The 19,446-nt window shown below is 41.2% G+C and overlaps 1 protein-coding gene across 2 annotated transcripts in view; it reads left to right on the top strand.

Annotated features, from left to right (window-relative positions):
• LOC142136854 (uncharacterized) overlaps positions 1–19,446 on the top strand; it is a 358,937-nt gene that overhangs the window by 136,207 nt on the left and 203,284 nt on the right. For both annotated transcript variants that reach the window (XM_075194706.1, XM_075194707.1), the window contains exons 8-9: positions 9,733–9,842; positions 15,568–15,687. In XM_075194706.1, the coding sequence (XP_075050807.1) occupies positions 9,733–9,842; positions 15,568–15,687 (230 nt within the window). The remainder of the gene's footprint in view (positions 1–9,732; positions 9,843–15,567; positions 15,688–19,446) is intronic.

A 19,446-nucleotide genomic window follows, 5' to 3' on the forward strand; every position in this document is an offset into this window, starting at 1 on the left:
CATGTGAGCGGAGGGTAGTCATGCACCTTGAATGGTGTTAAGCACTTCGCGCAAACGCACTGCTGGAAAACAGAAGCATGTGGTGTGCATCATGTGTGCTTGTAAATTAAGTCCAAAGTATTTTAATGAAGAGGGAGGGTCACATATGTTTTAGGGACTTTATACTCTTAAAAAAGTCATTCAGTAGTACCTTTCATGAAATGTTTTAGCTCCATGAGGATAAATTACTAAAACACTTGTATAAGGAGTATACCATGTATTTAGCGTGTCTCAAACTATGATGGTAGAAATGAGTAAGCTCTGATGAATCCCTGAGATGTGGTATGTATCTCCTTTTTTTCTTAAGTAACTAAATGACAATCCAGCTTTTTGAAGCAACTTGAGTAAGGTAAAGTCAAATATTGCTTTTGCTTTTAACAAGACCAAACTATTTTTTTTCTTTTTTTGTTTTGGCTTTCCCCAAAAAATAAATGTAAATTTGATGAAAAGTGGTAAAATAATTAATGAATATGTTCAGCTGTTTTTGTTCCTACATTAGAATTCTATAAAGTTAATATTAATTTACTCTCATTTACAATTTATTTTGTAATGGCCACATGCCAATTTTTGATATTGTGACTCTGAGCAACCTTGGCCAAAGGCTGCATCAAGCTGGCTGGCTGAAAATATGACTTACCCCCAATAAGTAGCTGTAGTTGAGATTACCATCTCACCCTTATTTTGCAGGTTAAACATAGTATAAGAAACCAGGCACTTCACACACAGATATGCCACTTTTGTGGCTGTAAAACTTGGCTGTTTGAGTTTCCACAAAATGCAAAACATATGGATTTAGGACTGTGGATTAGGGTTCATGATTACTAGTATGTCCCTACATCATAACATTCATGCCATGCTATCTATGAACAATTTATTATTAGCATACCATCCTACCTCTTTACCACCTCAGTATATTCATGCTATCCTGTGTTCACATAATTAGCCATCATTATACTCCAGTGCATTAATACCATCCTACTGTATGAACAAAGCTATAAACATGTCGTGCAACCTTATTATTGAATTTTTAGCATGATGTCCAGAAAAAGATTACATTACAAATTATTATGTATTATTGACCCTAGGTGTAATTAACAAATATATGTGACCTTCTGATTCAGTCCCAGTCTGTGCTGCTGCTGAATTGGGGCTTGTCTGGAAAAGGGCCCATGATATTGTTTTGCTGGTAGGTTTTGTGCCTTGTCTTGGGCTCCTGCCTCCCCTGGCGACCACTTTCCCTCTGTCCTGGATCTCTGCCTGTCACTCCCTCACCACACAGGTTCTGAACCCCTCATACCAGCCTTATGTTGCTAAGCAACATTTCTTGTGTGTCACCTCTGGGTCCTAGTTCTGCACCACACATAAAGTCACTGGGAGGGGGTGTTAGATATAAAATGCATCCCATTAAAGTATAGAATAATAACCTGTGACTCCTTATGTGCCTAATCTGTACTCAACAAGAAACACCCCAATCCACTGATCTCCCATTGGATAGTGCACAGCTTTCTTCCACGTAAACACCACCATATTTGCCTGCAAATCCATGCGCTTTCTGGTAAAACTGTAGACATGTAGCTTCCAAAATTGTCTTTGTGCTGTTGAATTGCATCCTGAAGTTGTTGATCATGCTAAAAATGTAAGAAAATTAAGAAAAAATTCTAATATGGAATTACTAAATTACATTACACTTAATAATGTCCTGTACTGTATATTATATTTACTAGCTAAAGTACCCGGTGTTGCCGGGTTTAAATAATCAAGTCATTAAGTTCTCAATGAGTTGGATGTAACTATCAACATTTTAAAAATAATTAGCAGCTAAGATATCATCCAAATACATCCAGTGAAAGGCCCAGAACAGGCTCCCCAGGTCAAAGTTCTGCCCAGTGTACACCAACGGGAGGTCTGCCGGGACACCATCTACTCCATTAGGATCCCAGACCAATTGACACCCCTATGTGAAGTTTTCATCCAAATCCATTCAGTGGAAGGGCCAGAATATGCTCCCTGGGACAAAGGTCTGCCCAACGTACAGCAACGGGAGATTTGACTGGGACCTTAACCCATCCCCACCCCAACCTGGCCAGGATCCAAAGCGTTGGTTTCATTCCAATCGGTGTAGGAGTGTCCAAATGCATAATCGGACAGACAAACAAACAGACCAATGATTTTTACTATAAGTCAATCAGGGTCACCTGTCGTTGCGTAGGTCTGATTTGTAATGTATAGCAGTTTTTATATATATTAGAAAATTATTTGGTAAATAGACCAAAAATGCTATTTAGAAAATATACAAAAGCTGTGATTTTATTGCGACTATGATTTAATAATTAACTAAATGTATTAGTTTATACTATTCTTATTACAATTAGAGATAGGCGGGCTCGATTCCCCGAGATCCGAATCCATCTCCCGCCTATTCAGAATCGAAATCGAGGCAAAACATCATTGTGACGTATTCGTATTTCTGAGCTCGGTTCTCGCGAGATTTGAAAAGCATAAATACACGCCTCCACAGCAATCCATCGCCATTTGACAGAGGGAGAGAGCAGGGTTAGGTCAGAGGCTGTATTAGCGCAGGGACAGAGCAATAATTGTACACCTTATTCTTTCTATTATTCTTTCATTTTAAATCTATTCAATTCTATTATTCAATCAAATTCTATTTGCAATTGTTAGAGCAGCAAGACAGGAGGATAGAGGAGGCTTATTTTTCAATTTGTTTGCACTACAAGTGATTTGGGGTGTCCAATATTCCCCAGTGTTTTACACTAATTTTTCTGGATGTCAAAAGTAATATTTGTCAGCAGTAGTTCTAAAATTTTTGGGCACTACAAGTGCTTTGGAGTGTCCCATATTCCCCAGTGTGAACCAATAATTTTTCTGGCTGTCAAAAAAAAATCTTATTTGTTAGCAGTATCTATCTAATACAATTGTTGGCACTACAAGTGCTTTGGGCTCATTAAAATGGATTCAAAGCAGTCCACATATGAGCAGAATCAGCAAGCAGGTGCTGGCACCAGTCGTGATGGTAGTGTTCCCAGTACGTCATCTGGTAAAGCCTATGTAAAAGTACATAGTCTTTTTAAATCAAGGAAAAAAACACACAGCAAATTTTTTTTTACCCTGCTGAAGCGAAAAAAAAAGTGTAACTGAGGAAAAGTTAAGTGCCGATAAAAAAAAAATTGACAACATGCCATTCTACACACGCAGTGGCAAAGAAAGAATGAGGCCTTCGCCTTTCTCTATTAGTGGCAGATCAAAAAATGTTACCGAGCCTTCTTCTTGTACGGTTAGAGGATAATGTATGCTCTGAATCAGAAATGACACCAGTCCCTGTGGAGAGTCCATCCACCAGTGGTGTTAGGGCCTGATGCCTTTCTGCACTAAGTCCCTGTAGGAGTTTTACCCACTAGTTGCCGCTATGTGGATTCTGTGTCTTCACTCAGCTGCTAAGTGTTATCTTGATCACCAGACCTTAAAAACTGACCTGTGGCAATCATTCCTGGCTGGTTCATTGTATGTGTTACAGCTCTGGATAGCTGCATGTGTTTCAGCTCTGGAACTCTGTTTATGTTACAGCTCTGGATTTTGCTGTTTATGCTTACCTGGCTATTGGACTCTGACCTCTCTCTGCTTCTCTGGAACCTGGCAAGTTTAAAAGACTTTGTTTTGCATATTATTCCTGGACATTTTGTATCATCCCTTGTCTGGCCCTTCAGCCACTGAGAGCCAAAGTCTTCAGAGTGCCCAGACATAGATTCCTGTGCTATAATTGCCAAGGCTACCGTCTGTAACCTTCCCATGTTTCAGCCTCTGCCTTTTGATGGGGACCTAGATCAATTTTGTGCTCTTACACGGCAGTGTTTCAATCATTTCTGTTTCAATCCTACTTATTATGCCAAAAGCTTTAATCAAGTAGCTACCATACTAATGGGTTTTAAAGGGAAGGCTCTGGAGTGGGCACTGTCCTTGATAGAATCTGATCACCCCATTCTCTATCATACTAGTATCTTCATCGGTGCATTGGCAAAGAAATTTGGACCACCCTCTCTTTTTGACTCAGCCTCTGATACCATAGAAGCTTCTATGTCTTCACCGGAACCAACATTATCTCTAGTGCAAGCTCCAGCATTTGACGATATTCCAGCTCCTGAAGCAGTTATATGCTCAGCTCCAGTTGGGAACCTGTATCCGAAAAGAAAATTCATCGCTCTAAAGCCTGCAAGAAGAAAATATCTGCTTTCTAGGCTGGAGAGGAAAAGAAAAAGCGTCTAGAATCCGCTTTGTTTAGGGGGGGTGTACTGTTAGGGCTGATGCCTTTCTGCACTAAGTCCCTACAGGTGCAGTTCTGAGTTTTACCCACTAGTGGCTGCTATGTGGATTCTGTGTCTTCACTCAGCTGCTAAGTGTTATCTTGATCACCAGACCTTAAAAACTGGCCTGTGGCAATCATTCCTGGCTGGTTCTTTGTATGTGTTACAGCTCTGGATATCTGCATGTGTCTCAGCTCTGGAACTCTGTTTGTTACAGATCTGGATTTTGCTGTTTATGCTTACCTGGCTATTGGACTCTGACCTCTCTCTGCTTTTCTGGAACCTGGCAAGTTTAAAAGACTTTGTTTTGCATATTATTCCTGGACATTTTGTATCATTATTATTATTATTATTATCATTTATTTGTTAGGCGCCACAAGGTGTCCGCAGCACCGTACATAGTACAAACAGTAAACCATACAGGGTTAAACAGTACAGAACAGTAAACACAAAGAACCAGTGCTTCAGAAACTCCGGGACAGACAAATGGAGTAAGGACAGAGCATAAGAACAGGTGTGGAGACACGAGGGAAGAAGTGCCCTGCTCAAACGAGCTTACATCCTAAGGGATGGTGGACGAAACAGACACAAGAGGGAGCGGTGATACCAGGGGAGAGAGAGAAGAGCGAGCAGAGTAGGTGAGGGGTTAGGTGGATGATTGGTAGGCTTTAAGGAACAGGTGAGTTTTAAGTGCTCGTTTGAAGGAGCACAGCTTGGGAGCGAGATGGATGGAGCGAGGGAGGTCATTCCAGTGTAGGGGGGCAGCTCGGGAGAAGTCTTGGATTCTGGAGTGGGAAGTGGTAATGAGAGTGGAAGAGAGGCGACGGTCAGTGGCAGAGCGCAGGGAGCGGGCAGGAGTGTGAATGGTGAGGAGGTTGGCGATATAGGGAGCAGTAGACAGGGAGAGAGCTTTGTAAGTGGTGGTAAGGAGTTTGAAGAGGATTCTGTAGGGGATGGGGAGCCAGTGTAGGGCAAGGCAGAGAGGGGAAGCAGAGGAGGAGCGGCGTGAGAGAAAGATGAGTCGAGCAGCCGCATTGAGTACAGAGCGGAGGGGGGCGAGATGAGAGAGGGGGAGGCCAGTGAGGAGAAGGTTGCAGTAGTCGAGGCGGGAGATGATGAGTGCATGGATGATGGTTTTGGTGGCGTCTTGTGAGAGGAAGGGTCGGATGCGGGCTATGTTGCGAAGTTGGAGTCTACAGGCTTAGGCAAGGGATTGGGCATGGGGGGCAAAAGAGAGAGAGGAGTCAAGGGTGACACCCAGGCAACGGAGCTGGGTGACAGAGGAGATGGTGGTGTTGTTAACAACGATAGAGAGGTTGTGGTGGGAGGGGAGTTTGGGGGGAGGAAAGACAATGAATACAGTTTTGGAGATGTTAATTTTGAGAAAGCGGGAGGACATCCAGGAGGAGATGGCAGAGAGGCAGTCAGATACGCGAGAGATAAGGGAGGAAGAGAGATCAGGAGAAGAGATGTAGAGTTGAATGTCGTCAGCATACAGGTGATACTGAAGACCAAAGGAGGAGATGAGCGCACCAAGGGAGGAAGTGTATAGCGAGAAGAGCAAAGGGCCGAGGGAATTGTCTGAGAGATATCTGGTGAAGCGACAGCAGACTATCCGCTCAAGAAGTTTGGAGGCGTAGGGGAGAAGTGAGATGGGGCGGTAGTTGGCGACAGAGGTGGGGTCAAGATTGGGTTTTTTGAGGATCGAAGAGATAAGAGCGTGTTTAAATGAGGAGGGTACTACACCGGAGGAGAGTGATAGGTTAAAAAGGTGTGCCAGGTAGGAGCAGGCAGTGGGAGAGAGAGAGCGAAGGAAGTTGTAGGGGATGGGGTTGAGAGGACAGGTGGAGGGTGGAGAGGAAAGAATAAGGGAGCAGACTTCTTCACCTGATGTGGGGCAGAAGGAGCACCAGAGTTGATTGTTGGATGGGGTGGAGCGATGAGGACAGCTGGTGAGGGTTTAGAAGCAGAGATGTTAAGTCTGATGGCTTCAATTGTAGAAGAGAAAAAAGTGGCGAAGTCAGCAGCAGAGAGGGACAGAGGGACCGGAGGGGCCATCCCTTGTCTGGCCCTTCAGCCACTGAGATCCAACCCAGCCTGTATTTACAATAAATATTTAAGTTTACCATCATTACTGTTTCTGTGCAATAATATTATGGAACACACCTGAGAGCCGTGACAAGTGGTATGTCTAATCGTGAGCATTCTGTTAGTGACAGTGTACCCATAAAGAAGGGCCCTTTCAGCAGTTCTGCTGATGTGTGCCTTAACAGCCTGAGTGTAGCCGGTGATACACCAATTGAGGATGTCACTTTGGAATTAGAAGAGGATGAGGGGGAGATTTGTGTAGGCGACGAGGGCACTAATGATGATGTTGATGATTATGATGCAGACAGATACCAAATGGCCTTTCTCAATTTCTATTTATATTCTAGACTCTATAACGGCTGTATAGTTTTCTATTTTACTCCTAGTGGAGAGGGGGTCTGATGCAGACAGATACCAAACTGCCTTTACATTTGTAAACCACAATGTCGATAAGAGTTATACCATTAATAGCCTCATGAATTGTACAACGTCATCAGTGATTTATTTGTTAGAATGCTCCTGCGGACTGAGATATGTAGGCAAAACAAAAAGAATGCTCAAGCTGCGCATACAGGAGCATGTGAGGAACATTAAAAACAAATTAATTAACCATTCTGTACCTAAACACTTCTTGGATGTACATCAATCAGACCTGAATTGTTTTAAATTTTTAGCCATAGAACATGTGACCTTAGGTCCAAGGGGAGGTGATCTGGCTAAGAAGCTCGCACAGCGGGAAATGTATTGGATTTATACGCTGAACACATTGTCACCATATGGATTAAATGAGGGGTTCGAGGTTGCCCCTTTTTTATAATTGAGTCTGTTTTTTAGAATTGAGCTTGTTATGATTGAGTTTTTTAGATCATTTTGAATGCACTTTAGATCAACTGTTGATAATTTTAGTCTACATCTTATAACTTTGCCATTACTTTACGTGATGAGCGGCTGACGAGGGGCCGACTTTGATCTATGTAGGTTTATTGAAACAGTGATATATATGTGTGTTTATGTATATATATATTTTTTATATATTTTATATATTATAAATATGTTTTATATCGTGGCTTATCTAAATATGTGCCACATTTAAGATTGGCGCTATTTTTAATATTTAACTTTAATTTTTAACTTTCTAAAACATGCGCAAGACGATGTTGGTTTAGCCGTGTCTGCGCATGTGTAAGTATTAAGTATTTTGTACGTGGGCAATATATTGTCCTGCGGCCAATAGAGTTAAGGCTGTATTCAACTAGCCTGTTAGAGGGCACTAGATTGTGTATGTGTGCATATAAGTTTCATTGTGCCGATTGGCAAATGCGCAATAGGCAAATGTGCTATAGTTGTGTATCTTACTGTCACTAATTTGTGGGAGAGTAAGTGTTTCTTTATGCTGTTAATACAGCTAACGCTACATTCAATCAGCCTGTTAGAGGGCATTAGATTTTGCTTGTATGTTTACAAGCTATATTGCGCCGATTGACGCATGCGCAGTGGGCTTATGATTAGAGTCTATGTGCGCACGCGCAAAATGGCGCGGCGCACTATATATATAACTGCCGATATGAGGGCTAGTATTATCCTTTTTTTCTCCTGATGAAGTCTGTGGAGACAGACGAAACGCATTGAGAAGTTGTTACTATTATCCCTATTGCACTGGGAGCTGATCCCTGTGTTTGCTACTTGATTTGTAAGTTACTACATTTTTATTATTAAAGTGTATTATTGATATCACATCTATGGTCCCTTGTGTGTCCTATTTTCTGAGGCTGTCAGCTATGTATCCAGTCGTGTGACCTGTCTGACCTACTGTGGATATCTACATAAACAAGCTGAAAAGTGCTGTTATCTGGTACGCATATATCTGCACCAATGTGCCCTAGGTGTTTCACATATGTTATATGGAGACATTGCAAGCTCAGCCACTGTGATTCTGTTTGAGAATAAGCTGCAATTTATATTTTACACCTCTATATTGGGTGTTATATTATAGTAATTGTTTCCTGGTTTCTTCTCCACTGGTGTTTCCGGTCCTATTGTGGGTTCTTGTGTGATCCCAATATTATACCAACATACTACACTATTGTGCGCCTCCTCCTCCATCTTTTTTTTTTATAGGTTATTTCCATGCTACACCGCTTGGTAAGGAGGATTGGCAGCCACCTGCACACGGGGAGTGTTTATTGAGAAGAACATAGACTTTATACTGGACTTTTGGTGATTTGTTACAAGCGTCATTTGTTGTATCTTGTATTTTTCAAAAAAAAAAAAAATATATATATATATATATATATATATATATATATATATATATATATATATATACACACACAAGTTAACCCGTGCATGATACTCATGCATTCTAGTCAAATCAAGCTACTTAAGGTGTTAAAAAGGTTCTTGTCATGCATTTGGGCCTAGCCCAGGCCTCCTCAGGGGAAGAGCGTTACTTCCCGACGCAAGCGCCCTTTTTTAACGTGGTTTTGTCCACATGTCACCTCATCATTTTTCTCCATCACCTCATCCTTCATCTTCATCGCCACATCCTTCATCAAGCTACTTAAGGTGTTAAAAACTCCCCACTGTCACCCCCGGCAACCACCAACCACTCCCAGCTGTCACTTCTCCTTCGAGAAATATATAGGTCAGGTGGCGCTGCAGCTTGGTTTTTTTTTTTTACACACACGCCACTAGGCATTTATATAGTAGATATATATATATATATATATATATATATATATATATATATATGTGTATATATATATATATATATATATATATATATTAGAGAAAGAGATATTATTTAATACTTACTGAGAGTGCTTTTTTTGTAGGAAAAAAAGGTGCCGGAACTCACCTCTTTCTGCCCCCTCATTTTTGTGTAGCCCTCTCTTTTTGCCCCCCTTGTTTTTCTGTAGCCCTCTCTTTCTGCCCCCTCATTTTTCTGTAGCCCTCTTTCTGCCCCCCTCGTTTTTCTGTAACCCACTCTTTCTGCGCCCCTCCCCCGCTCTCTGTAGTCTGTACTTACCTTCTATGCTTCTTTTCTCACTTCTCTGCTTGATTGCGGCTCCTCTCACTGGCAGAGTTGTGACGTCACGACGCTGCCGGAGCCGGAAGCAGACACACACTAAGCTGCGGTGCTGCACTGTAGCAGCACTGCAGAGGACAAAAAAAATGTTAAAGTTAATTAAACTTTGAAAACCCATGGGAAAAAAAGGTGCCGGAACTCCGTTCTGAGCGTTCTATGACTAAAAAAAGCCCTGCTTACTGTAACTTTATTTTTCCACAGACTATTCAGACAACACCAATGAGCATGAAGACATAAAAGATAAAGCTCAAGAATGCCTAGAAGCAAGATATGACATTCTAACTGATAAGAAATTTTCTGAAACAGATATGGTAAATTCAGTTTACTTCTTCATTAAAGACAAGGAGAAACTTACACATAATGGAGGCAGCCATTTTGTGGGAGTAACCAATATTCATGAGAATGCATCCTATAAATTTATTACAACTGGTGACATCACTATGAGGCACTATGAGGCAGTGCCGTAACTAGGGCTGTGCGACAGGGACGACCGCCCAGGGCGCAACGCTGAATGGGGGAGCAATTTAGGAATATTTTGGGTTAATTTGGTTAAAATTGAGGGCTAGGGGGTGGCATTTGTCTTTCTCGCCCAGGGCTCTAGAATTCTCAGTTACGGCTCTGCTATGAGGTTATATCTCAGTTGAACCAACAAAATGTCTGTAGGTGACAGGTATACTTTAAAATCAGATTAAACAAGAAAAATTATTGTGCACTATTCACCCAAGGCTAGTTAAAAGTCCATACGATAACAGTCCAATATACTTTTCTTTTGTTGGCCACCTGTAGCCTTAAATCCATGCCTGGTTTAATTCACCACCAAGACATATTTTCAGTCTGTATCTTCCCCTTTCTCAACTGATCTGCATGGGCCAAGAAAATTTCTCTTAGGGTATATTTACTAAACTGTGGGTTGAAAATGTGGAGATGTTGCCTGTAGCAACCAATCAGATTCTAGGGCCTGATTCATTAAGGATCTTAACTTGAGAAACTTCTTATTTCAGTCTCCTGGACAAAACCATGCTACAATGCAAGGGGTGCAAATTAGCATTCTGTTTTGCACATAAGTTAAATACTGACTGTTTTTTCATGTAGCACACAAATACTTGATAGCTTATTTGTACACTGACATTTAAAGTTGATATTTGTGTGCTACATGAAAAAACAGTCAGTATTTAACTTATGTGCTAAACAGAATGCTAATTTGCACCCATTACATTGTAACGTGGTTTTGTCCAGGAGACTGAAATAAGAAGTTTCTCAAGTTAAGATCCTTAATGAATCAGGCCCCTAGTTAGCATTTATTTAGTATATTCTACAAAATGACAGGTAGAATCTGATTGGTTGCTATAGGCAACATCTCCACTTTTTCAAACCAGCAGTTTAGTAAATATACCCCTTAGTGTTGAGTGACTTGACCTTTAGCAGAAGTGCTTATAAAGAGTGTGCAGTTATCATTTTCAATCTGTAGTTTTCCCTTCTCAGCTACCTTATCTTCATGGGCCAAGCAAATACCTAGGATAAAGTCCAGACAGGGGATGCTTCCATGGTGTAAAAACTTCTCATTTACTGAATTAAAACATGTATCAGTCATATCAGATTACAGTCGTTGTAAGTGCCTTCCAGGTGTATGTAACAGTGCTGGAGGTGAGAGCCTCTTGGCTGTTGTAGTTGTCACAGACAAGCCATGTCCGGCCAAGCTGCTTTTTCCTGAGAGGACACTTTGTGAGGGGCAAAGCTGATATTGATTGGTTGGAGAAGGTAGAATTGTGAGGAGCAAAGTAAAGTTGAGGAGATAGTGTAGGCAGAATAGTGAGGGATGAAACTGAACAGGCAAACAAAACAAGACTCTGCAAATCTAAACTTTGCTCATGCAAAGCTTGGTGGAAGTGGATTCTACATACAGGTGAGGTCTCTTACTGTTGATTGACTTAATCTTTAGCATAAGTGTTGATGTAGTAATCAATAAAGAGTGTGCAGTTGTCAAAATTGATGACATAATGCCATCTGCCTTCTGTAGCTGGTAATGCAGCGTGAGAAGAAAAGGTGACCACTGGATGGAAACAATGCTAAAGTTGAAGGGTCATACCCCCGTAGATTCCTGCAACAGGTTTTTCCATGAGAACTCTGTCGACCTGGGCATCTGAGACATAGCATCGTCTGGCCAAACTGCTTAGCTCTGAGAGGATGATTGCTGAGAGGCAAATTTGATTTCAATGGGTTAGAGAAGGTAGAATCATGAAGGATTCATTGAAATCGATAGGTTGGAAAACTTAGATTAAATGACCAGCATGGGGGAAATGGTTGTGATTGATTTGCAGCTTTTAAGGAACCCAGTGTCTCCTTGATTAGTGCGGCCTAACTGTTGAAGTGGCATCACTGACAACAATGAACATAACAGCTGAAGTGAGTACCATACAGTAAAACATTACAAGGCAAAAGCAGGGCATTACAATAAAGACAAAAACAGTGCATTATTACATAGACAGCATAATAGAATACACAGAAAACAAATAGCCAAAACAGCAGGAAGTAAAGTGTCAGAGAATATACCTTACAGTGAATAGAGTTGGAGGAACAAGTTAGGAAAATCTGAGCCTGTACCCAGGAGTGTGGGCGCAGCAAGCAGGATCAGAGCCACTGGATGAGGATAAAAAGGAAGACACAGGTGAGTTTGTGGCTAAGGTAGTGAGAATAGGATGACACAAGGGAAGAGGGACCTGCTCGTGAGAGTGTACAATCGAAGGATAGAGGTAGACAAATAGGGTGACACAGAAGGAATAGGACAGTGTAAAGAGAATAGACGGGGAGAGGTAGGAGGAGAGCTGATAGGCTTTGATGAAATAGCTTTTGACAGCATGTTTGTACTTGATGGAGGGAGGTAGAGAGCCTGATTGCAAGAGGAAGTGAGTTCCAGAGGAAGTGCGCAGTACAGAAAAAGTCTTGGAAGCCAGTGTGAGAAGAGGTAATGATTGAGGAGGATCTGTGGTGGTCATTGGTAGAATGGGTAGGGCAGGAAGGAGATGAGGTTGAAGATGTAAGCAGGAGAATAGGGTGAGAGTTTATCGGTGAGGGTAAGGAGTTTGAATTTGAATCGGTAGCAGAAAGGAAGTCAGTGTAATGACTGTCAGAGAGGGGAGGCAGATGCAGAGTGGTAGGAAAGGAAAATAAGATGGACAGCAGCATTAACTATGGAATAGAAATAATAGAGGCGAGATGAGGAAAGGCCAGAATGAAGGAGGTTAATAGGTAATAGTTCAGACAAGAGAGTGAATTAGGGTCTTAGTTGTCTCCAGGGTGAGAGAGGTTCTGATCCTGGATATGTTCAAAAGCTTGGAAGATGGATTCATTGTGGGGAGTGAAAGAGAGGGAGGAGTCGAGGATAACTCATAAGCAGCGAACTTGTAGCACTGGGGAAAGGGTATTGCTGTCGACATATAGAGGAGATAGGTGGAGGAGAAGGACTTGGCTGCTGGACGACGATGATTTTAGTTTTAAATAAATTATGTTTGAGCAAGCACTGGGACATCCAAGAGAAAATAGCAGAAAGACAGCTGGAGACATGAGAGAGGAGAAGAGGGGGAGAGGTCATGGGAGGAGATTTAAATCTGAGTGTCTTCAGCATATAAATGTTATTGGAGGCCAAAAGAGCTGATGAGATCACCACGGGAAGAAGTGTATAGGGAGTAAAGGAGGGAGCAAAGAACTGAACTGACGGGTAGAGGATATAGGGGAGAGGTGGAGTCCAGTGAGGATTCAGAGGTAGAGACAGAGAAGGAGTCCTGTTATAGGTGGAAACTCTGAGATCACAGCAGAAAATTGTGGTAATAGGGGAGAGAAGTGAGTTTAGTGAGGAGGAGAATGTATCAGGCTCAATAGCATCAAGGTTACGCTTGATGAAGGTAGCCTTGGGAGGTGTAAGGATTCTTACCTCTCCGCGCTCCTGTTCTGTCAGCCGCACACTTCCGGGTTCGCGGCAGGGGCCGGTCACATGACTCCTCATCAGGGATCATCACATGATCCTGCGACGGGGAGTTTGAATAAGACAGAGGCTCTGACATTAACCTGGTTCAGATCAACAGGTTAGTTACCTCCTGACTCCTGCAAAGTTTTGCATGTCCCTGTGATTCTTCTGTTTGCTGATCCTTTCCCCTGTACCAGATCCGGCTTGCCTGCTGTTAGTCTTCTTGGATCCTCCTACTGTTGTTCAGCCATCTGACCTGTGTACCGAACCCGGCTTATCCTTTGACTACTCTTTTTACTCCATCGCTGTGTGCTGTCGGCCATCTGAATCGTGTACCGGACCCGGCTTGTTTCCTGTCTACTCCTTCTGGATCTCCCCGCTGCAGAGTGTCAACTGTACCGATCATCGCTCCACACCAACCCCTACCTTGTTTATTTACTGAGTTGCTTTTTTCACCTATCCCACTCACGTCTAGAGACCGAACCAAGGGCCACGACCAGCAGTCTCCTAACAACTAAACCAATCCCAACTTGTGGTGGTTCTTGGTGAAGACCAGGGGGCTTTTAGACTCTGCGTCTTGCTAGGCCTGTGTTAATTTAGACTGAGTGTACTCTTGAGCATAACAGGAGGGTGAGGAGTTGAAGGGGGAAGGGAGAGGCTAAAAGAAAGACGATGGTCAGAGAGGGGGAACAGTGAGTTCACTAAATCAGAGATTTCACAGCGATGAGAATCAGATTGAGGGAGTAGCCATGGGAGTGAGAGGGTGAAGAGGTCCATTGAGAGAGACCAAAAGATGACGAGAGAGAGAGTAGTAGATTTATATTTAGCTGGGTTGATGGAGACATTAATCAGAATATTGATGTCTCCCAAAATGAGGGAGGGAGAGTCAGTAGAGAGAAAGTGAGAGAGAGAGGCAGCAAAGTTATCTAGGAACTGGGAAACAGAACCAGGAGGGGCCAATAAATAACCAGTGAATTGCGAGGACAAATATATGTTTGAATTTGACTCAACATTAATCTTCTCGCCATCCTCAGTTTGGTGAGCAGATACTGTTGATAAAAATGAATTGCATGAGAAAGTTACATATGCAGTGATTTGAATAGGTCTTTTCTCGCCCGCGTTATACTTTGTATATTGAAGTTATATGAGCATGTGTAATTTACTGCAAAATGATAGGACTACAACAGAGATGTCCATTTATAATTGCATGGATAGGCATGTTAAGCCTTCTACAGCTGCAGGGGTGCAAAATGCTGCTCCTTCTGATGAGCATAACTGGTTGGATCAAAGCATTCCTTGCTGAATGCTGGCTAGACACAGAGTATTGCACCTGCCTGCAAAAAAAGTGATTTTGTCTTGCACAGCCAGACATTTAAATGTATTATGGGGGTGCTGATTTCATGTTTTAAGGGGCCATGGAGTCATGAGACATCTTTTGCGCCAACCAAGAATGCTTTATTTGGTAAATTAGTCAATTAATTTTTTCTGCAAATAATAACCATCCCAACACCAATTCCATCCTTCGTCATAAATCTCAACGCAAAAATCAATTTTAGACAAATTTCTACCAATGTAACACAAATATAAGCTACATTAAAAATGACATTTTGGACACAAAGGCAGGCCAGATGTCTTCTTACCCTCATGCATTAAATTTAAGATATGAATGAGCTTGCACAAGCTGGATTTTAGGAGAGATATGTAACAGCTGTAATTAATTAAAAGGGTGGGCTAAAAATATTAGGCATAACTGTTAAGTAACATTTCTACCTTTTCCACATACCCACAGAATATAGTTGCTCCTAAAAGCAAAAATTGGGCATGGCAACCGGTGCATTTGCAAAAAACTAACTGTGTTGAGCTTCCTACATATTTGTCAATAAATAAATTACCTTTTTTTGCATAGAGGTGTTGCAACACAAACTCTATCCTTCACTATGAATCCCTTCGTAGTTAATTGAATTAAAAAACCACAACAAAAAACTTTTTATTATGTTACTTAAAATGTATCACATTGGAATGTGACTATGTAATCTATGTATATTTTAAACATTTCTTTCATGTAATATTTGCAGAACAAGTTACGCACTTATGAAGATATCCCACTTTCAAATGAGGTTTTGAAATTTGCAGGAAAAACTGAATTATATTTTGGACTAGGTAAAAATTCTACACATGATCGCCTTGCATTACAGGTAAGATACTTTACGATACAAACTAGAACTTTGTTCATATTACTTTATATGCTGAAACTCACAGTATATGTATTGTGACATTTATACCAAACAAATGAAGAGCAAATCTTTTAGACATATGGTGCATTAGTAGTTGCATTAATAGTATGTGATGTCAGCATATTTGTTATTCCCTGATAACATATACTTCTTAAAATAAATAGCATGTTCCCTACTGTCATGGGAAACCCCCTAGCTTACAAATAGACCATGTATCTGTCAATAATTCTGCGCAGTTGATCCTCCATAGAGGATAATAGTTATTGTTGTTCTGTGTATAGGTTTTTTATTTTGCCAAGCTAGATTCTGTGGATTATTTGACCTTAAAGAAAGAAGAAAAGAAGAATTTTTTCAAATACCTGTGAAATATATATATTTTTTATGGACGACTACAGGACATAGGACGTCCTTATTTTGGACACCTACAAGACCTTGGAATGATTTTTTTATGGACTCAAGCATTATGGATTAAAAGATTACAAAATTGAATCCATTACAGATGAAGACAGCAGAGGGTATGAATAGTTCAGCATGCTCCAGTTATCAGGCAATGCTGCTTAGCAGGTTGCAAATCACTTAGATCTTTGTAGTGAGCCGCTAGTGATTGCAGTGACAATTTCCTGCTCTATTTTTTTTTTTAAATCAAGTAATATTTTATTGCATTTTGTTTACTTTTTTACATTCAATAACAAAAAAGCCCAAAACATTAGGCTAGTATAACAAACTAAAACCCACACAGGGGTATAAGCAGTGTCATATATTCATATATAGCACATTCAAAATGCATTATAGCTCAGATTTTAAAACCAGGTAATGCACATTATCCAAAATACAAGATACAATGAGGTAAAAACGCAGTAATATTGATAGAAAATACAAATCATTGACCTTAATAGTAAGGGTGGCTGGACATCTGCTCCGAACACTGCATTAGGAAAGCTCCACCTCCCTCAATCCTTCTGTAACATATGGGAATGTTCTCCACCTATACCAGATCCTTTCATATTTATCCATTAGATTTCTACTGGTGTACATGAACCTCTCATGGCCTACTGTGTCATTAACAAGATCAATCCAACTTCTCAATGTCGGGCCTTCCGGTGCCATCCACTTCCTAGCGATGACCACTTTCGCCAGCATAAGTATCGTATTAATGAGCAATCTAATAAGCTTATGGATGTTTTTGTCCAAGCCCAAACCAAATATACATAGTTTTGGCGTCATGACAGATACTCCCACCTCCAACTGTTTAATACAAACCCCCACCTCTCCCCAAAAGTATGAAACCAACGGGCACTCCCAGAACATATGCCAAAAGTTCCCTCTCTCACTCCCACACTTAGGACACAGTACCACCTGACCCCGCTAAATTTAGAAAGCCGAAGAGAAGTAAAATACGTTCTATGCAACAGGAAGACCTGAATCTGATGAAACTTAACCGATGCAGTGACCTGTTTTGGGCTACACAACATAATATCCCATGCCTCATCACTAATTTGCCCAAGATCCCCCTCCCACCAGCCCTGCAGCTTTGGCAGTCCTCCCACACCAGATCCTTCCAATAATAATGAATACAGTGATGAAATTGTCTGCCTTGGGCCCAACCATGACAGCTGCACCCTTAACGGATCTGCATTAAAACTCGGGGCAGATCCCCGGCTCTGCGGGGCCAAAGCGTGTCTTACCTGCATATACCTATAGAATTAACTCCTAGGTAACTCGTGTAATCCCTGTAATTGCTCAAATGAATGCAGTATCCCATTCTCATACAGTTGTCCAATATGTACTATATTGTAAATACGCCAAGCTCCAGCTCCCTCTATCCTAACCAGCTCACCAAAATCCAGATTAACCCAGAGTGCAGTACATGGATCCCAGTCCAATTAACCCCCAATCCGAGATGAGAATCGCCACACCTTCATGGCTTGTATCAATAAAGGAGGATCACCCCATACTTTCTACCAGCTAAAAGAAACTGCACCTGTGTATGTTTAGAGCCTGTCCCAGTGTTAAAGGATTTTCACTTTCATATTCTTGCAAATGTATGTATGACCATTTAATACAGTTACATTTATATGGCTATTACCGTCAACCAACTCCTCGCAAAGGTATTTCTAAATTAACCTAAGAAACATCATTCTTATATTCCCTTAAATCCATAGGCTTCAAGAATAACCACAGCAAGATATAACTTCATTTAAAGTGTGTTGTATTATATTATATCACAGTAAGCAGCGTAACAATATTTTAAACAGATGATAGGTTTTGGTGCCATATATTACACTTATTGCCTGTAATATAAATATATAAGTAATTGTGTATATATAAATGTATGTGTGTAAATGTATTGTGTGTGTTGCAGTGGGAGGAGGGGGAAGACCCGTCTGACCTGGGGGTAGGGAGACCAAACACACACACTCCCTTCATCTATTATTCACAGTTCAACAGCCATTTTAACACATGGTATTACAACCACATACTAGATCCATCTGCTCTACTTTCCCTTTAAACCCACAGTCTAACAAAACGTTATATTTAACAATCTGATCACTTCCTGAATAATCCATCACTTTCTATGCATTTACACTAAACTGTATAAAGCAAACTATTTCCATACAAAACTCCATTACAGCATTAAACCAACACAGAACCACAGAACTATTTATAACACCAATGCTTCCATGACTCTGTTAAAGCATTAAACCAACACAGAATCACACAGGACTATGTATAACACCAATTCTTCCATGACCAAAACTTAACCAACACAGAACCATGTATAACACAAACGCCTCCATTTATATCAACAATCTATCCCAAACACAACATGAATTCCAAGAATTGTACATAACTTCAGGCAATTCTGATCACATTTACCAGTTGTATAAATGATCTTTCATTCTCATATACTCTACACATATGCGTCTTCCATTCAACAATACATTACAACATTTATGGTTACACACTCACCTTTCATTCATTCCATTCAAACTCCATACTAGTCAGGGCCTGTGTAGGCCGTGATGTGGTTCACTTCCCTGAGTTCACCTAGGAGCAAAAGGCAGCATGTCCCCTCAGTCTGGGCACCAGGCATGAAGAGAGAGAGCTTTTTCCTTGAATCCAGTATAAACCCGTCTTGTAGGCGGATACTACCTTTCACAGGAACCACTCACAGCATTTGTATGCTAATTACTGACCAAATGCGCCAAACCTAATTATCTTATATTTACAATCCATAGTCCCAGGTGGGGGGAGGATTTCCATGTGCACAGTCACCTTCCAATTCAATTGTGGCTAAATCTGTTCATATATAAAATAATAGATTATTTATATACTCTTCATCACCCACAGACTAGAAAATCATGCAGATCCACACCCATCCGCGACCGGAACCATACCTCAATATGTGCCAGCTGAGAAGCAAAATAATAAAGCCGGAGATTCGGTAGAGCTAGATACACTAGATTTGTCCCAGTTGATTAAAAGCCCCGACTACCTACCGAAAACCGAGACCACTCAGAGAAGCGCAGGTAACGACCTATTCGGGTATGACAGAAAAAAAAGTATATCATCTGCGTAAAGGACAATCGTGTCCGTCCTGCAGCCCGTCTTCAACCCAGTAATATCTGACTGCATCCTAATGGCACATGCCAGTGGCTCTATGGCCAGGGCAAATAGAGTGGGGGACAGAGGCACCCCTGTCTTGTACGTGACAAACTG

This window comes from Mixophyes fleayi, chromosome 1 (assembly GCF_038048845.1).
Source record: "Mixophyes fleayi isolate aMixFle1 chromosome 1, aMixFle1.hap1, whole genome shotgun sequence".
In the NCBI taxonomy this organism is placed as follows: Eukaryota; Metazoa; Chordata; class Amphibia; order Anura; family Limnodynastidae; genus Mixophyes; species Mixophyes fleayi.